Genomic DNA, 20,751 nt, shown 5'->3' on the forward strand with positions numbered 1-20,751 from the left:
CTCTTAGCACCCCTCCATAGATCAAAGAGGTCTTGAGCTTTCTCAGGAAATGGTCTTTTTGGAGGTCCTTTAATTAGGAATGAATATCCAACAGACACAACTTCTCTACAAAGATGTTACTTCCTACAACAACTTACATAGCGATGGTGAGGATGCAAATGAATGCCAAACAAACATTCTCTCCAGTTTATCTCCAGAGGTAAAATGGTGGGAAGATGCTTCATATCATCTTTCAGATTTGAGGAAAGATTTTAATGCTTTAGGTCTAAGCACTTAAATAGAACTAAGGAGACTTTCTATCTGACTCTTTAACTTGAGAAATTGGTCAAAACACCCCTACACATCCACTACGTTCTCCATCTATTTGAAACTTTTCAGCAGTAAGATGCCTACCATGACCCTCATTGGAATTGTAATCTCAAAAGGTTTTTCAAAATTTTGTGTTTGTTACTTAAAAATAATACCTTCATTTTGATTTAGATGAATATTTGAGAATATTTGAGCAGAAAAGTATGTGACAGTAAAGCTTTCAATTATTTTAAACAGGCTTTGTAGACAAATTATTGAAGATTTTTCTTTAATAAAGCAGAGTGGCATGCTATCAAAAGGCACAAATACATTTCCATTATCTGGTCTAGGAAACATAAAAAATGGCATGATGATTATACTACAGTTTGATGATTGGCACTTAAATAAATAATCAAACTAATTACCATCATAAAAAGAAAGACACTTTTTTTTGGATGAACATCGATGCAGAGGCTGAAGACAGCAGTTGGAATTTACTGCACCAGGGACTGATGTCAAACAGCCTTTGTAGATGATGGCCATGATGTAACTACATTGTAGATATCTATGAAGAGATAGAAAGTAGGCCCAATCCTGCAAGGTCTCTTGTGTAAGTACATCCATCTTCCTGCTCACATCCACCCCACTAATATCAGTGTGGTGCCATATAAGGGGTGGGTTCAACCACACAAAATTTCTTGCAAGGCTGAGGCCTGAATAAATTAATCTTTGTCACATTAGGCATTAGCATCACCAGAATAGCAAATATTTCTGCAACCACAAAAAAAAAATTTATAAGTCAAAAAAGGCAAATAAACAAACGAAACCAGAAAAACCTCTCCAGGGTATGTTTGATTACTAAATTGCAAAATATTATTTAAAATTTTTTTATTATTGTGGTAAATCAGAACTCAAGTCTACTAAAAAACCAAAAAAATAACAAGGAGCTTTAAGTAATTTTACTTAATTGTACTCCTTTTTTTTTTTTTTTTTTGAAAAGAGATTGTCACTGTCACATTTTGTTCAGTACTAATTTCAATGGCTCCCTCCCACCTTACTCCCTGGAGTATGTTAGTGTAACAATTCAGATTACTTTTACAAATAGTTATATTTTGTCAACTCTTCTGACATTTCATACTAACACTTAAAATTACTTTTAGACAGTAAAAGTGACATTTATACAGATACCTGTTTTTTCGATGTTTTGTTTTTTTTTAATCTAGAATAGGAAAAGAAAATAAACAAATGGTGTTACTCCAGTTCTACATATATCTTACAAATTACTATGCGCAAATTATTTCCTCATTTGGAAATATTTGGAACCATTTTGAAATATCAGTGTTTTTCAGCATTCTTTCATACTGAGAGTTTGGTTTTCTCCTGCACAGCAAAGAGTTAAAGCACAAGAGATAACCTATTAATCCACAGACCAAAAAGGTGTGCTTGGGCAGTCCATCAGAAAAATAGAGCTGTTTTATTCTCAGCCCTCACACAGATCAACTGCCAAGAAACATAACAGCAAGAAGAAATTAAATACTCCTGGAAACAGATTTTGATTTGTAATACAGTATAGCGGGAAATCCGTTTGCTTCCAATATTGAAATAATATTGCAATATATTTTGCTTGTAAAGAATAGCACAGGTGTATTAGTAATAAATGTGCTGACAAGACCTCTTAAATCATCTAATCCCTTCACACTGTAATTAGAGGCCATATCAGGAGAAAAAAAAAACCACCATAAAAACCCCACCAATATAGAACCGTTAGGCCATGTTTTTTGGGTTTTCTTTGTGTAAATTCAATTAAGAAGTACCAAAATTTGAAATGCATCTGCAGTTGAGCCTAGACACTGTTAGTTCTGCTACACTGTATAGGCACCTTCTGGTGGAAATGATCAGGCTAGCTTCAGAAAAAACACCATTTGCGTAGAGAAGATTGAATGGTACCATCCAAATTTGTCACAGCAGGTGGAAGAGGAAATTATGTCTACCATCTTCATCCTCATCACGGCAAAAATGAGAGGGGATGTTCAAGCCACACCAACCACATTATTCTCAGCTGCTGGAGTTGTCCAGATTCCTTCTTTGCATTTTGATAGAAGAAGAAAGCCCAGCTGCAAATACATACTTTCTGGAAAGACTATAAATCCATATAGATAAATGAGACTACTGTTCTCCTAATTATAGGTTAGGAGCAGGCCTGCTTGCTGTGTGCTTAGAACAAATCAGGAAAGCTGATTAGAGAATATCAGAAATCTGATAGACAAGCAGCTATTTGGTAGTACTGCCTGCCCAGTATGTGGGAGCAACATTGAGAGTTCATAAAGGAATGCCTTCGTCTTTCCTTCACCCAGAATTAGTGCCTCAGCATTTAGAGAAACTTCTTTTCAGCACTTTTTAATTATTATCTTCCATGACTTTCATCCCATATTGCCATCCTTTCTTACCCATATTTTTCACTTTGGTACTGATTTTGTGGGAACTTGGCCTCCTATCCTAGCCACACCAGGGGTATGCCTCTGTCCTCAACTCCTTGGTTCATTTTAGGTATTTCTCAATGTGAGGAAAAGTTGTAAAAAACTCATTAAATAACTTGGTTTTGAAAAATAAGAAAGATCTAAGAATTAAATATATTCTCCTCAGCTCTTTCAAATGCACTTAAACTTGGATTAACTGGAATGTCATTATGACATTTTCCTCAAATTTGAGGAGATCCTTTTACATTTTGCTTTAAGTTTTACTGCACAAAAGTCATAAAGTACAAAGACTTCAAATATGATCAAAATTCAGATATAGAATGGGAAAATACAATTTGATGAGTAAAAGTACAGTTAAACCTCATCCATGGCTTAGATGTGGAACATTCACAACTTACTCTACCAGTTACTCCTGACAAGTAGAATTTTCCAGTCTAGTTTTCTATATGGTTTATTTACTTATTTAAAAGCAACACTTTGAAGAGTTTGGTAGGCATGGATATACTATGCTAGAATGGAAACAAACTATATGCTCCAGTTAGTAGCACCACTAAATCAATGACTAATTCATATGAATGAATGTCAGATCAAATAAATCCGTCAAATTTCCTGGTGGGGAATGTTGATCAGAATAATAAAAAGGAATATGTTAAAGAAAGCTTGACATGAAAAAAAAAACGTATTTTGTTGAATATAAGATTGCATTAGTTAATAATTTAAAATCGTTCCTAACTGCTTAGACAAAATCCCCTTTCCATCTGTTTTTACATTGTACTTAAGAGAAAAGGTATGAAATCACAAAGGAAAAAGTCCTGATTCAAAAAGGCCAAGTTTAATATTTTATATATTGATTTGGGGAGAAAATGTATTTACTTTACTAAATAACAGTTTTATTCCTTAGCTAAATTGTTTGAACTAAGACAAAAATGAAAACCCTATATGTATAAATATGTTGGGACACATATTGTAAGTTTTCATTTGAAGTGAAGATTATGATTAAAAAAGAGATTTGTTTTTACACCTTGGCTGCATTTTAGTTCACATGTAACTTTCAAAACTTTTATACAGAAAACCTGAAGCATTGAAAATCGTGGAGCCTTTCAGAGTCACACTCACGTAGTTAGGATGAGGCCAATAGAGTGTTATGAAATATTTGGTCAATTTTATTTGAGTTTGTATATTGTGAGTACTAGGGGTTTTTTTTTATTATTTATTTATTGAAGAACCCAGGAGAAACTGCAGTGGGACCTGGCTCTCCATTGAAGATTTTTGGTTTTTTTTGATTGCCTCAAGTGATAACCACAGCTGGAATGAATATTGAGTGTCAGCCAGAGCTAAGGTCTTAAACATTATACTGAAACTGATTTAGGTTTTTTTTTTTTTTTTTTTTTTTTTTTTTTTTAAGGAAACATAAAATTTCATTTTATTGTAAATGGAAATAAATACATCATCATATGGCATGTTATGCATGTAACTTGCACTGTAAGATCTGGAGAGGCCTGATGTGTTGTTTTTGGTTAGGGGTGCTTTAGAATTTTTCTTCTAAGTAGACATATTTTGTCATATAATAAATTATAGTTCTTATTCTGCAGATTTTTCAAATTTATAGCATGGGACTTGGTGTCAGCAAAACTACACACTAAAACCATTAACAAAAAAGAAAAATATAGAAAAGAACTGTAGACAGAAACTGTTTCATCGTATGTACACATGTACTAACAATTCCAAGCTTAAGTTTCCCAAGAAATTAAGGTCAGCTGTAAAGTTTTGGTCACAGGATTACTTCAATCCAAATGCATTTTCCAGACAGCTGTAGTTTATCTTATTATGCTTTGCTATCATCTTCTTTTGACTGGATGATGTCATTAGCAACTTTGATTTCTATGGTTTCTGGATTTAAAGCTTCTTTGCCATTTTCCTCCTTTAGTGGCAGCTTCCTATCAGAAAAAAAGAGGAATCATGGTAACACAAGAACAAAACAATCTGTAATTTAAGTCTATAACATATATACAGTTCATATAGGTCACAGTGTAGAACAATAGTTTTTTTTTAAAGTAATGTATAGTTACTCTATTATGAGCACTGAGGTTCTTTTGTTTTAAAGCAATTCATATTAACTCTTTCCATTTCTATAAAGCCACAAAAATCACATTATAAGAACATTGGTGCTGCTCAAAATACAGTTCTTTAATAAGACAAAAGAAAGAAAAAAAAGTCAAATTTCTTGACCCAAGACAGTACAGAGGTATGTGTTGCCTAAGCTACTGTGAAACACTTACAGTCAAGCATTTTACTTGACTTTTAAATCTCAATTAAACTTTTTAAATGTATTTTCTAAATGTAAATTCAATCATATACAAAAGAACACGGCTATTATTGGTGATTATGCCAAAACATAGGTAAAGAATTTCTTATAGTGCAAGCAGGTAATGGAAGTTATCATTAGAAAGTTCTACAGTTTAATTTTCATGGATCATACAATGTAGCTTCATTAATAACTTACAGCTCTTTTAAGACTTAGTGAAAACTCTGAAGATTTGGCAAAAGACTCCCCACCCTCTTGAATATGATCTCATTGAAAAAGGTCTTGAAAATCATTGATTCCCTTCTGCCAGTAATTAGCTGTCGAAAAATATAGCTGTCAAAAAGATGTACGGTTTACTGAGATGTTCCTGTAATAATGTCTCCTGGGCATAATAGCTCTTAATTGTGATTCCAGTTTGGGTTTGCTTTCTGTTTTTTTTTTACTAGGGAATAGTATGCATATACCTCTTTTATTCAAAATAACTGTTAAATGTTTCAGTAAATTTCTGTTTTGCTTGATTCGATTTCCCAAAGAGCAATACACTATTCAAAACCTGTCTGAGGAATCTCTTAGGAATATCTTATACAAGGCAGTGTTTAATAACAGAAAATAAAACAAAACAATACCTGAATTCCCAGTCTTATGAAATTTAAGTTATTTGAAATGAACTAAGAAATATGCTGCTTATCCAGAGGTTAAACAATGAGCACAACAGGTATCTGAGAGAAATCCAAGATTAACTTGTTCTACTATGGTAAAATACATGGGATATATCATCAGATGTCTGGCTCTGAGCACAGAGGGAGGTATCTACTAATTGTCTGTTTCTGATGGCAAACCCAAAGGAAACAAACAGATTTCAGCCCACAGCAAGATGCCTGAAAGAATGGAAACAACAGAATGAACATAAATCTATTTCTAACTGTAGGTAAAACACTGGGGCAGAGGAAGGGCAGCTCATGAGATGCATTTGTGATAGGCAGGCATGTGTGTCAAATATCTGATTAGGCAAAACAGTGAAACAAGTACACCAAAAACAACCCCCAAAACCTAATTTAATATAGTTTTAAGAAAAGCAGAGTAATTTCTCAAAAGATGGTGCTGTAAAGAAGGAAATATTTAGTCAAAGTCAAAACTGGGGAATCGACAGAATATACCAACCATGTGTGGAAATTTAAAGAAATTGGTTTAAGTGGATTAAGACCATGTTACAAAATATTTGAAATAGGAAGATTTGCTAGAACCCTGTGGAAGGATACTGGACATCACTGAAATCCACATTCATGCAAACAATGAGATAAAATTAGCCTTGCTTTTACATACTCCACATGAACCACAACTCAAAAAGGCTATACACAAGTAAAAAATTTTATGCATCAAGACTTTCCTCATCACAAAGTCCATGCACCATTCTTGAACCTTATTGTATTTTAAAACTTGTTTTAAAAATTTTGAGTTTTTTAATAGGGTATGAGTTATGAATGTAAGTTATCATTAGACATTGTTCTTTTTCCCTATGAAAACATTTTTATTTTGGAATTTTTCTTTCCATTTGCTTTAAATACATATTTAATCTCTATTAATAGATTAAATAATTTTCCTCTTTCAATTAACTAATTCAAGTTTAAGTGTTCTAATTATATCAATTTTTCTACACCAGATTATTCTTTAGCTACATCTATTAGAAAGAATTCTATATTTTTCAACTGAGCAGACTAATCCTTTCAAATGTTTGTTCATTTTATAATAAAAAGATTTTTTAAAAAAATCCAACAAAAACCCAACAAAAAGTTCTCTCACTTTAATCAGATGTTGGCTGCTATCAATTATTAATAATATTGACTTCCTCTAGGATTACATGCGGCCTAACATCTGCTGATACCCATACAAAACTTTAACTTAAATGTTTATTTTCTTATTTCATAGAAAAATGACTCCTAGCCATTTTGATACTGGAATTCACCCAGCTGCATTAATACTAAGAAAAACTCAACCAATATTAGAAACATATTAATGTCAGACTAGGAATATAATTATTGTACCACATTGTATGTGGTACTTTATTCATATTACAAAAGTGTGATATGAAATGCACAGCTTAAACTGATTTCCTGCCAGCACGATTAAAACTTGTTGACTTGCAGGTAAAGTACTTTGAGCTAATCTGTCATACATGGATTCCAACCATGGCTTTGACAAAGATCATCTGAGATAAGGTAAAAACAAAGTTTGCCAAATAATATTCTGAGCAATAAAATAAAGAATATTATTGTAAGAGGAAGTAATCTCTTTACTAATTAGTTCCCACAACTTCTTAAATTGCATTTGAAGTTCTGAGTGTAATTTGCTATTATTCAATATAATTCAATAATTGTTAAAAATATTTTATCTAATTTAACCTCAAGGCTTATCTTGTATACCTTTAAGATAGCCAGAATTAGTCATAATGAACCCCACCTTGTTTCACTGCCTGCCTGAAATGTCCTTGAAATTTTCTTTCCTGCAAGCTAAGCTCTCCCCTCCAAGATCCCTTCTGGTCATCCTCACCCTGCCCAGCATGTGTCTTTCTGGCTGTTGCTGACAATGTATTTTTGTGTTATTCCTATTGACTTCTCCTCTACTGCATTTTCCCGTTGTGCGTCTCACTCCTACTTTATATTGCATCTCTGTTTCATTGGGTATGACCTGTGTCTGAGTCAAAGGTCTTTCCATATTCCCTTGGTATCAATGGCCCTTCAGGTGTCCCCATTGCACCATCTCTTTTCGTCTTTAGCTTCCCAAGTGACACTGTCCCAGATCTTTAGCTGAATTCTGTACATCTGTGCTTTGGACTGCTGACGCCTTTTGCCATTGGCTGTGAGGGAAGAAATTACCAAGAAGGAAACTGTCATCATTGTTAGTATCTCTTAGCAGTCCTATTTTTCCAAGGACATAATGCCCATCAAATAATTATCAGTTGTTCCTGGGAGTTAGTTTTTCAGGGTTTTTTGTTGGTGCTTTTTTTGGTTTTGTTTTTCTGTCATGACAGTGGGGACTGATTCTTTCCCCTTCCCCTAAGATAATAAAATATTTTTGATTTTAACTTTCTCATCTTTCACTCCTGTCAGCTGATCTAATGGGTGTGACAAGCAGAAAGAAGTGAACTGGATCTTTCCTGGTATCATGTTTCCTGCAAGATGCATCTGATTTGAAAGATCTAGTGCTAAAAATAGTCTTGAATCACGAACAAACATAGACCTGGTGCTTTACCCACTAACATATCCAAGGCCTGCTGGACTTGTACAATGTTTACAACTACAATCCCCTGACTCTTTAGATAACTCTGGGCTTCCACTGTGCCCCTGATTATAAATTCTAATATGAAGAGCAAACATATCAGTAGTCACTCAACAGATTACATAATTATTTCATTAACAAGTTCGAACTCTTTGCGTATAGTTCCTTCAAAGGACTGTACAGCTTAATGTGCAGCTACTTAACTTCCTATTTACTAAAAATATCAATGGCAGCTGGTAGCAAACCTTTTTTTTTAATTAAAGGTTCTGACTCTTACAGTTTTACATAATGGCAAAAAATGAAATTTCTTCATATTTTCAGAAAAGGAAAAGACTGTTTTGTAAGAACACCTTCTCCTTTTAAAGAACAACTATGATTTCATCAAATTATCAACAGGTGAATTTCTGTATTTACTACATAATATTCTTCATAATCTTGATGCCTTGAAGATTGTGGATATTCTCAGTTCAGTCAGAGAGAAAAGAGAATGATTTCTGCCAGGCTAAACCTGGGAAAAAGTCTGAGAGGAATATAAACAATCTATTATCTTGTTTTCCATTCACTTTGTTTATAGATATGTTCTGCCACACTGACATAAGTCCAGTGTATCAATCAGGTGAAATGTTTTTACTTTAGAACCAATGAAATTAATCTTCACAATGTTCTCTATAAGAGAGAGGTGCTTTTGAATAAATGCTCATTCTTTGCCTTTTGAAGATGGAGTCTCTTCATTCCCGTCCTTGCCTCAACAGTGACAGAAGATGTCATGAGACAGGAAATTTTTCCAACACATGGAAAGTGTTGGGCTCAAAGCAAAGAAAATTTAGAGGTTTCTTCAGTAATTTCATCCCTGGGCACAAGGCTGGTCCCATTATTCAGAAGGCAGACAGAGCCTGTGAGCATGGCTGCAAACTGCTGTGGTTTCTGTACTGAGAAAAGGTTGCAGGGACAGGAAGGGGGGATAAGGAAATGGAGCAGAGGCTGACCTTCAGCACTATTAATCCAATTACACTGTGTGGACTTAAATACTGAACTAAGTTCTCAGTTATGTGTATGAAAGCAGGAAGGGGCCACTCCAGTGAGGAGCTGGGTTTCTGGAGCACAGAATCCTTGTGCCCCATCTTCAGGATGTGTGAGAAAATGCCTGTGATACTCAGTTTAAGGTCATTTGTGAGAGTTAGGAGATTGTTCCCACAGTGTGGTTAATAATTGCTGGGTAGGTGGTAAAGACAAGGTGCAACCAAATTAAAAAATCCTCGCAACTGCTGTGCCCAGCCAGTGTCGATGAAGTACCATGATTTAGATTGATTATTGCAAAAACTAAACCAATCAAACAAACCCTACACTCACACACTGCCTCGCCACAGCAGACCACTCTGGTAATGCTATGTACCTCCCCTCAGAGTGTGGGAAGTCCAGTCTGTCCACACAGATCAAGCCAAAATCAGCTTGTGTGAAACTCCAGGGAATATCAGGCTACTTACTCTGGTTCTGTGAGGGGAGTTGTCTCATTTGGCTCATTTACTGGACTCCCATCTTCATGGCTGGTAATTCTTTCATCCTCTGTTCTCATTTCCACTATTGGCTCTTTTGATCCATCTTTCCTAAAAATTATTAAAAGAGTTTTAGGTCTCTTATCATCACATTAACTATGTACAAGGCACATAAAGTATTACTAAGATCCCTTCTCTCAAAAGTTGGCAAAGAAAAGGCAGAACTAATTATCAGTGACTAACACCACCAAGACACATTTAACAGCGTGTTCCCAATTCCTTGAAGTCTTCAAAGCATCCTGTATCCATGGTTACTTCCCTAACTCTGTAAACATGATGAATTAGCATCTCAAAAGAGCATTTTGTTTATGACTAATAATAAGGTGACAGCTTTTTCATGGGAATAGATGTAAACTTCCCTAACCTAGTATAATAATGATAGGACTTGATGCCTAGTTATACTTAAACTTTTCTGGCAGCGCTAAAGAGCCGTTATGTGAGTATATACACCACAAAAGTGTGCTTTAATCTCCTGGGATTGTGACAACCCCAGCTGCCATTGATGCAAAGAGCCCTTGTGCGGTAAAAATCTAAGCCCTTCTGATTTTGCTGGTAAAAAAAAACTGTTTCTACATCATATTTCCCCCATTTGAGGAACAACTGCTAGTCTCTCACAAGTAAGCAAATGTATAAATATTGTGCTAATTAAACAATTAATTATAAGGAGACGGAGCAGTGAGTACTGTCATTATGATTTTGTTGGTAACCAAAAATCATAGAATAGTTTGAGTTGAAAGGGACATTTATAGGTCATCTAGTCCAATGCCCCTGCAATTAGCAGGGACATCGTCAACGAAATCAGGCTCCTCAGAGCTTCATTCGATCTGACTTTGAGTGTTTCCAGCAACGGGATGTCTACAACCTCTCTGGGAAACCTGTTCAAATGTTTCACCATCCTCACTGTAAAACAGATTTTCCTCATGTCCAATCTAAATCTACCCTCTTTCACTTCAAAACCACTATCCATTGTCTTTGTAAAAAGTCTGTCCCCATCTTTTTCATAAATTCCCTGTCAAAGGGATGCAGAAAAGTCTTTATCTCAGCCAGACCTCACAGAGAGTGCTCCATCCCTCTGATCATCTTTGTGTCCTACTCTGGACTTGATCCAACAAATCCATGGACTGCTGAGCTGGATGCAACACTCCAGGTGAGGTCTCACCAGAGCAGAGGGACTGAATCACCTCTCCTTAACTTCTGGTCATGCTGGTTTTGATGCAGCTTGGGACACCTTTGGCTTTCTGGGATGTGAGCACACATTGTTGGCTCATGTCCAGATTTTCATGAGACTGAATCTCCAAGTCCTTTTCTGTAGGGCTGATCTCAGAAATATGGACATGATCTGGAAATATCTGTTTACTGCCACAAAGTATTAACAATACATACTAATCAACAATACTTATTAAACGTAATAATTAAATTTTATACAATTTTGCTCTCAAAAGGCAGATCAGATGATACCTAACTATATATATATATATATATATATATATATGCATATATATATGTTTACAGAAAAAAACCCTCTTTTGATGCAAATATTTTCTTCCTATATCTTGGAACAGCATCAGCTGCAATCTACAAACAGAGGGTAACTGAATTACAGATCAACTATTACTTTAATATTTAAGAGAGTATTTTCTGGACTGGGATGCTGTAGGGAGCTGTTAGACTGCTACAGTCCACACCACAGACCTGGCTAAATTTTTCTCTGATTCATGTCTCATATTTTCATATTGTTTCTTCAAGATAATGGATAAATCAGGCTTTTGCAACCGGAAGTATCAGGAAAACTCTACTGTCCTCTGACAGGTATCCTTAAGGAAAATCTTTGTAGGTTAATAAGAATGTAGCCCAAATAGAGAAATAGTGAGAAGAAGAATAGGTAGAAATCTAAAAGATTTCTGTCTATTAAACAAACCCCAAAATTACATGCAATTATTTATCTTTGCAAGTGACACTTAAGGCACACAAATAGATACAAAACTCATTTTGGTAGATGATGCACTTAACTTTCATGGCTACCTCATACCTGGGAAAAGATTAGTGATCTGAGTTGGACTGGTGGATGGATTGGTGAGTTCTTCTTGCTTTGTTGATACATCTACAGTCTTACAAATGGTATTAAATGAGAAAAGGACTAAAAAAGATGTTATTTATGACCAGCAGTCATGTATATTTACAGAAGGTAGAAACTGTGGCATTTCAAATTTTAGAGAAGGGAAAGTGATTTGTAGGAAATCCATTATGTCATGGGTGTCTGTGTATGTTACATGGATTATATCATCTTCATTCATTATATATAGAAGAAAATTATTTACTATATATATATCTCCTACAATTAAAGAACAGTATCATAAACCACCCAAAAATACAGAATACAAACTAGCATATTTAAAACAGAGAAATATCAGTGATTTTAAGCAATATCAGTTACCATGATATGAATTTAAATGTTGACTCTTCAAGACTGTCCTGGGAGTTTAGTCTGACAGTTTATTAATGCAGAGAATAGGCTAAAATAAGAACTGTCCCAAATATTTTAAGGTCTGACTGACTGAAGACCATTCTGACAAGGAAAGAAATATGATTAAATAACATAGTTGTTCTTGCAAAAGAAGTGCAACAGAAGAATTAATATCAACAGACCAGCTTGATGCTTTTTTGGGACAGCATGTCATTTGGTAATAAGATTTTGATAACAAGGTATAAACTGCTGTCAAGTGACATTTCCAACTTTATCTCCCTAAGGTCTTCCCATTTATGAGAGTCTGTACACCAATTTATAGTTAGCCACTCCTTGAATGGGAAACTTAAGCATCAGCTGAAGTGCCGTGCTCAATAGGAAAGGACAGCTAAGTCAGCGCCAGAAGCTTCACATCTTGATTCTATTGATCTGGACAGGCTGGCTTCACAGGATGGAAAAAACACTGCTAGTCTCTCACTGTCAGATGTGGAGAATTAGGAAATAGCTAGTTTATGTCATTACTTCAATTTAGAAGCATTATGAATACTCTTGTGTCCTTTCACAACTGGTTTTGTTGTGTGCTGTTGTTTCTGAAGTGGCACCTCTTTTAAGAACTCAACCAAGATGTGTAGCCAAATTATCTAAGAAAGACACAGCCTGAAAGCAAATAGCCAGAATTAAATTCCAAAAAGACACACCTCCACTACTGGCAATGATGCTCAGCTGCTCAGCTATGAATAATGAGGACTGCAAGATCTAGTGTGCTCTACATCCATTTGAAAATGGAAGGGACCTAGGAAGCTGAAGGATAATTAACTGTAAAGCCTGACTGTTGGGAGAGGCATATAGCAGTTGGACCAGCAAATGTTATTTAAACCACACACACACAGCATGCTCACAAATATTACAGTGCATGTGTAAGTTGCCTACAAGATGAACAGGATGAGAATTTTTTTTTTCCTAGTAAAAAAAGGAAATGTTTAAAATGAAGGACCAGATGTAATCTTCTTTCTAGTTTACCTATTGAAAACTCAGTAAATGTCATTAAATCTCTAAAGTGTGATTATTTCATGTAATCAGTATTTGAACTATTTTGCCAGAGATGTCACTATCCACTTTAATAATTTAAGAGACCATATTTTCACATCAATGATCAGTTCATTCACATTTGTGTGATGGAGTAGCTACTACAAAAGAGTATTTGTGAGAATCAGTATTGATTATTTCCCACTCATGTTTAGCAATCATTGACTGTTGCTATAAAGAACAATCACTCACCACCCTTTCACCCACATCCAACTCAGCACTTCTATTAAAAAAAAAAAAATTGACAAGATCTTTCATTCCTAAAGTCCACAGACTAGAATCAAGATTTTCCATCAAGTGCTATATCTAAGAAGAAAAACTCTCTCAAGGATTTTCTATAATACCATGTCCTGCACTCATGGATTTACTGGCACTGTCACAGCCATAGGCCAAGTTTCTGGGTGTTAGCAGCTCAAAGACGGATTTGCAGAAATGGAGTTACAATGATCCATTACCTGCTTCTCATGAACCAAATCTGTGTCTCCAACTAGTACTGAATTACAATTGATTTCCTTTTTGTCAAGCTGGACAAAGAGGTCATCCTAAACTGAACTACAATATATTTCTTTTTTGTGTCTCAACTTTTCTTTTAAAGGCAATAAACAACTCTACACACTTCAGAGAATCACTTTTCCAAGTAGTAGAAGCATTTTATTAATTCTCTTTGCGACACCACAATACGGCCATAAAGTTAATGTAAGTTGGATAGCCAACCTTTTATTTTAAGAATGTTTCCAACCCACATGATTAATACTCACAAGTAAGCAGCTTTTCCTTCTTCCAGTTCTTTACTTTTTCCACTTGAACCACTCTTCTTCCCACAGATTCTCCTGGTGATGCACATGAGCAGTCCACATTGTCGTACAAAGAAGCAGCTAACATCAGTCACAACCAGGATTAACAAAAGGGCTGCCACTCCCAGGCCAATGACAGCACCAAGTCCAAGACCATTAAAAAGAGTGTCTTCAAGGAAAGAAAATTAAGATATATTAAAAACATTAATCCTAAAATATAATTTTCTAAGCTGTTGGTCAGGAGAGTAAAAAATGTTTAGCAATGAACCATTCAGAAATTATTGGAAATAAACAGTCCTGATGATTATGCATATATTACCTGATTAAAATAATAAAAAAAAAACCATTTCTTTTGCATAATATTTTCCTATTGCCAAAATTCCAGTAAGTTCACAAAACATAAATGGCATTATTTAATAGCAAATAATATCACATCTTATTCCATGGCTAAGAGTATCAATAAGCAGCCTAAGGAAAACTTTTTCAATGTTCAACATGAACATTGATATAAGTTATCTTTTCTTCATTTCAAATACAATTATTTAGCAGTGGTGCTAAGCAGAATTACTGAAAGGTTTAAGAGACTGACAAGCCACTATTTATTCTTGTAATTTTCTGAATTAGAGTGAAAAATAACGTAATTCAAGCAATTTAATCTGTAAACAGTTGCATGCACATAGTCTTAAATAATTTAATATGGGAAAAATATGCATATCATCAAATGATTATAGGGCTAGGGCCACATCTTGTTTAGTCTTGTACCTTGAAAATACAATCATACACTTCAAAATAAATATATTCCACACCTGATCTTACTTTCTATGTTTGAATTTTGACAGCTGATGTTTAGCTGATTTTACTTCACACAAATCTCAGGAAAAATATTTTAATGACTTGCCTCGGTTGATATTCGTATGACAACAATGCTACCAACCCTTTTGAATAATGTGATTCTCAGGAGTCCATGAACTCAGATGAGGCTTATAGAGGAGAGGATTTTTATCTGATCATTGTTTAGGGGGAAAAAAAGGCTTATGCACCCAGCTAATTCAAGAAGATGGCAAACTAACTCAGCTATTGGCCAGTGACAATTTCCTGGTGTGAGACTGTGCTGAGTAAACCCCAGGAAGTGGAACTGGGCGAGTTTGCCCATGGGTGTTGCACACCAGCATTGCTTCCCTGGCGCTCCCATGTCCTGGAGCAATGCCTGAGTCAGCACCACTCACTGGGACTTTTCCATCTGCTGCTCTCCCTGTTGCCAAAATAAGAGCAAGATTATTCTGACCAGAGATTACTCGAATCCTGTTATAACAGACACCAAACAATTACATAATGTAATACAGTATAAATATTTTAATTGGGTTACTAATGTCATCTTTCAACTCCCCTATACACTATAGATTGTTTTCAGATTAAGTACAACATTTAAGCTTTCATATTTCTGCTTAAATAATTTTAATGATAATATCTTTGCCGCTTCAAATGTAATTTGAAAGTTATTCTAAATCAATCAATATATATTCTTTGTCTAGTCTTTGTTTAGAACTCTAAAATGGAAATTAAAATTTTTTTCAAAAGAAGGAGAACATTATACTTCTCAAGCAATTGATTTCATTGTCTACTGTATAGGTTGTTTTATTATAGAAATGATCTTCACAATGTTATTATGCAACAAGCTAGAATTCAATGTATTTATTTTCATGGATGGATAAGCAGAAAAACAGACAGATATTATTTCAAAGTTATTTTCCTTTGTTCAGAAAGACTTAGAAACCACTACATAAATTATAAAAATAATGGTGCAGCAATGAAATTATTTATAATTTATGCATTGCCCCATCATCAATGTCAGAAGTTGATGTTTTAAATTAATTTTTTTTCCCTTTTTTAAACAACAACACTTCTACTTAAATATTATACTTTCCGATGCATCTTCCAAAACTTACTTTATTCCCTATATCCACCCACATATTTGGTGAATTCCTTTGTAACCTTCAATAATTTCTGTGTACCAGTATGAATTGTCAGGAAGATACAAGTAGATATTTAATTCCAGTTTATTAAAAAAGCTCATATATTTCAATTGTTATAATACCAGTAAATTCTATAGTCAGCTTTAGAGACCTCATATAGTGAATCTCTGTATCTTCTCATCCATCAACTAGAATGTGAAGGAGAAAAATTAAAGTCATTCAATACAAATTTTGAAAGAAGTTCAGGGGGTTTTTACTGGTTTAGTTTTAGGAGTTTTTTTTCTTAGTACAGTGTTAAAAAAGTTTATACTACTGAAGAGATACATTTTCCACTGCTGTGAACAGCACTTTCAGTGTCCTTGGAACATTGTGAAATGGCAAGGTTCTCATTCTAAGTGATCCAGTGACAGAAAGGACTACACAGTATCCTCACTGGCGAGTGAAGGAAATGTTTACAGTCACAATATTGCTCCTTTGTTTTGCCATAGTTGTATGGGAGACTCTTCTTATGAGTGCGACCTCTGAGACACAAGTATTTGAGTCTTTGAGTATTTGCTGCATATTTCTCCATCTCTTCATGGCTGATGATTTCCTTTACATTCAGCATTCCCCATCCTTGCTACTGCTCTACCAGTCTCAATTTTTTTCCTACTTGAAACCCTTTTGTTCCTGCAGGTTTTTGTTTTGTAAGTCTGATTTCTTAAAACTGTCAACATTTTTCCAACATTTCTCTCCTTTATATCCTGCACCCTAAAGGGTGACAGTAACGTTGCCAAATCCAATGGTGAGGTGAGGAGCATGGCTGTGATCAGCCTTCTCTCCTGTCTGAGGATCTTATGTACTTCTGAAAACAGAAACTGGACTGCCTTGTTCTTTAACTCTGTGTTATGGTTTATCTTTAATCTCAATGAAAACATATAAAATTATTTTTTAGAAGTTTATCTGTGGTTTAATTCTGTTCTTTCTTAAACTGCTTTGATTTTGTACTTGCCTATCTGCTCCCACCAAAGTCAGCTGTAAAACTAATCCAAATAGCTATTAAATCAGATTAAGGCCTCTCCTCTCTGGTTTCAAAAATCATATGCTAATATATATGTAATTAGAAAACAATGTGAATTTTTTTCTTTATATGTTATGACATCAAGAGGAGTTCTAATTCTGTGACTGAATGAAATATTAATGCCAAACTACAAAGAGCATTCCCACCAAACTTTGAAAAGCAACTTTATCATCAAAAAGTGCTGTCTTAAATTAAATTATTATATTGTTATTGTTATTACAGTTATATTACAGAAGCTCTTTTAAATATGTGGGATTTTTACAGTTTCCCAGTATGCACCAAACAAACTCAGAAGTTCTACTTTGTGCTCTAAAATAACAAAGTATTTATGCATTATATACCTTTTTATTTTCCTAGTTGAACAAAACCAATTTAAATCATAAAAATTCAATGTTAATATGAAAGAATCAGCTCTTAGGAACTTTTTGAAGATGTTTATTTTATACCTGACTTAATCATCTAACTGTAGAGGGCCTTTTAGAACAATTCTTGTTTAAAAGAAAAAAACAGGGAAGTATAAGTTCCATAGTTCTGAATGAGTTTTAATTGGAATTCATTAAAAATATGCTAAATTTAAAAGGATATATTTTTTAATGCAGAATGTAGCATAAATAATGTAATACCTTGCCATGATGATGAAGGAAACTGACAACTTTAAAGACACTTTTTTCACTGATTTCTTCAAATAAATGATCATCAATGAATACTTATGGGAATAAGTTTAAAAATGTAAAAAAAAAACCCTAAAAAAAAAAAGCTAAAAGCAATTTCTTTTCTACAAATGTCATCAAAAGTTTTGGCAATATTAAAGTTCTTATTAAATAAGTTATGTTTCTAATGATTTGTAATGACATAATTGAACAATCTTGCAGGAATCATTATTTGATCAGAAAGAGGAATGAAGAGTTTTGGCAAGTAAAACAAAATATTCCAGTGAAAAGAACTAAGTGAAAAGATAAAGACTCTCAAATAGAAGTTCAGACTAAATTCCTGTAAGGGTTTTGCACCAGATACTCTAAGGGAAGCAGGTCAAAAAGGGAGAATCTCCATCTATACATGTGCACAGAATCAGAGAATGGTTTGGGTTGGAAGGGACGTTAAAGCTCATCTCATTACAACTCCCCTGCCATGGGCAGGGACACCTCCTGCTAGACCAGTTTGCTCAGAGCCCCATCCAACCTGGCCTAGAACACTTCCAGGACTGAGGTATCCAGAGCTCTCCTGGGCAACCTGTGCCAGTGTACAGGTCTGCTTTACATATGGCAAAAGAAAGCTTTTGCTTCTGCATAGGAACAAATCATGCAACCTCAATATATTCAGACCGATGTTAGATGAACCTGTATCCTTTGAGGTGAAAGAATTTCTCTGTGCTCTTACAAAATCACATTGTATATATTCAATTACTGCTGCAATAAAATAGTAATTACAAGCTTTATAACAAGCACTCTGTGTGATCTGGGGGGTTGGGTAAGGTGATGTCCAGACATCCTTTTTACATCTTCAGTGCTATTAAGTTTTGCTGGGGAAAAAAAAGCATGTTAGCAACTTCTTGTGCATTATTCCCTTCCCTCCTCCTTAGCAGGCAAGGATTGAAGTCAAGATGAAAGATAGATGATTACCAAAACCTCCCTTTTACAGTAATTTGAGTTTTTAAGAAAAAAAAAGCAATGCTATAAAATACTTTCCTAGTTTACAGGGCAATACCTGGCTGCTACGAAGGCATGGTGCAGAGTTACAAGTTTTTCCTTTCTTTCAAGACAGTTAAAAAATAAAGTAAACTGCTCTCAATCTAATGTAAAAATGTGAAAATTACAAACTAACTAGAGGGTGAAATTGAAATACTGCACTGGGTCATGGCAGGAAAAAAACATCCTTGTTTATCAAGTTGAACTACACTTTTGTAGTGTCCCTTAAAAATGTGCCCAACCATGATGGTTATTTCTGCACTGCCTCTGAATATTGTCTTTGATTTTATATCTGATCTGGAACTTTTCTTAGATTCGAAGTCTTACAAAATGCGTGTACTTACTCAAAACCTCTAAAAAGACAAAAAATATAGGTCTCAAAAAATTTTATCAAAAAAAATTGTAATGCAGTACCAAAAAATTGAATAGCTCTATAAAATTTTCTACCAGTTAACATTAAATCAGTGGCAGGCCATGACCAAAAGAAGTAAAGAACCAGTGATTCCTCCCTGCCAGCCAAAGAAGCTCCAATACTTTAGCTGCCACATCCAGAGCTGCTTTTGGCAATTTATATCAATAAAACTTTTCTTTTGAGCCAGGTAAATGCCCAGAAGCACAATGTCTTCCTTAAAATGAAATAAACAAATCACTACAAGATTTGCAAGAAATCATTAGGATTCTATGCAACATTTACTGGGGGACTGTTTGATGCAAAAGAGAATGTGACAGTAAGGTGCATTCTTTTCTATCCCATTCCTTAATACACAAAGATGCTAACAAGGCTACAATTGACATTAATTGTAATGCTTTTTCTTCCTCAGTGGTTTTGCCTATAACTCTCTGCTAGGACAGATACTGCTGAAGGGCAGTGGACAAACACATGGATGTGTGCTCTGAGCTGCACGACTGAGTAATGTGTTCTGACAGATACACTTGGCACATACACAACTCTGAAAAATAAGGGGACAGTACTACTGGTTTCCTCTAACTTTCTTCTACTCATAAGTGACAGATCTTCATTGTCTCTGATCTCGAATGAATTCTTAGCTGGAGCGAGTCAGGGGAACCTGTGGTGCCACGGGGACCATCAGTTACACAGATTTGAGCCACTGAAATAAGTGTGTCTAAAAGGTTGTACTTTTCTGGCGCTTATCTAAGTGAAGGAGTTTTTCTTCATTATGGCTGAGATCTTCTTGCCAACAAGTTTTCTGCAATGGATTTTTCCCTTTAAATCTTACACGAAAATGTCTTGTATTATGACTCTCTCAGGATACTGAGTAAGTAGGACTTGAGTTCACATTTCCTCCAATGGCCCTTTACAACATTTTTCATAGGAAGGTGTCTTAATTGACATAAATGTAATAGCTAAATGAAAGAAATGTAATGTAAATAGCAGCTCGAGTGTTTCTGGCAACAGTGTCTTGTCCATGGCCATTGAGGGATAACAAGGGAAAGGATAGAAAAAAACCCTTTCTTTACTAAAAAAAGCATGCTGTGTTGTGAAAATTATCTCTGGCATTGTCATTTAATATTTTTTTAAGCAAAGTTTTAAAAAAGAGATCCTTTGCATAATCAAACTATTCCTAAGCAAACTTCAGGAGCATTTCTAATGTGCCTAAAGAGTTAGCAGTTTCAGCTACAGCAGCTTTTTCCTTGCATTTACTCAATCATCATAGTAAGGGGTATTTTTTTAGCATTGTCTCCTTCCATGGGAAGCCCCAGAAAAATGCAGGCAGAGAGATCCCAGTCCTCCACTGTGGGTTCATGGCATCAACACGGCTCCCAGGTTT

General features: G+C 34.9%; 1 protein-coding gene across 1 annotated transcript in view; it reads right to left on the reverse strand.

Moving 5' to 3' along the window:
• Window positions 1-2,816: 2,816 nt before the first annotated feature.
• Window positions 2,817-20,751, reverse strand: part of NCAM2 (neural cell adhesion molecule 2) — a 128,629-nt gene continuing 110,694 nt past the window's right edge. Inside the window, exons 15-17 of the mRNA XM_053934797.1 lie at window positions 14,208-14,412; window positions 9,831-9,950; window positions 2,817-4,702 (exon numbers count right to left, since the gene is read on the reverse strand). Coding sequence (XP_053790772.1) covers window positions 4,591-4,702; window positions 9,831-9,950; window positions 14,208-14,412 — 437 coding nt within the window. The 3' untranslated portion in view covers window positions 2,817-4,590. The remainder of the gene's footprint in view (window positions 4,703-9,830; window positions 9,951-14,207; window positions 14,413-20,751) is intronic.

Source organism: Vidua chalybeata, chromosome 2 (genome assembly GCF_026979565.1).
Source record: "Vidua chalybeata isolate OUT-0048 chromosome 2, bVidCha1 merged haplotype, whole genome shotgun sequence".
In the NCBI taxonomy this organism is placed as follows: Eukaryota; Metazoa; Chordata; class Aves; order Passeriformes; family Viduidae; genus Vidua; species Vidua chalybeata.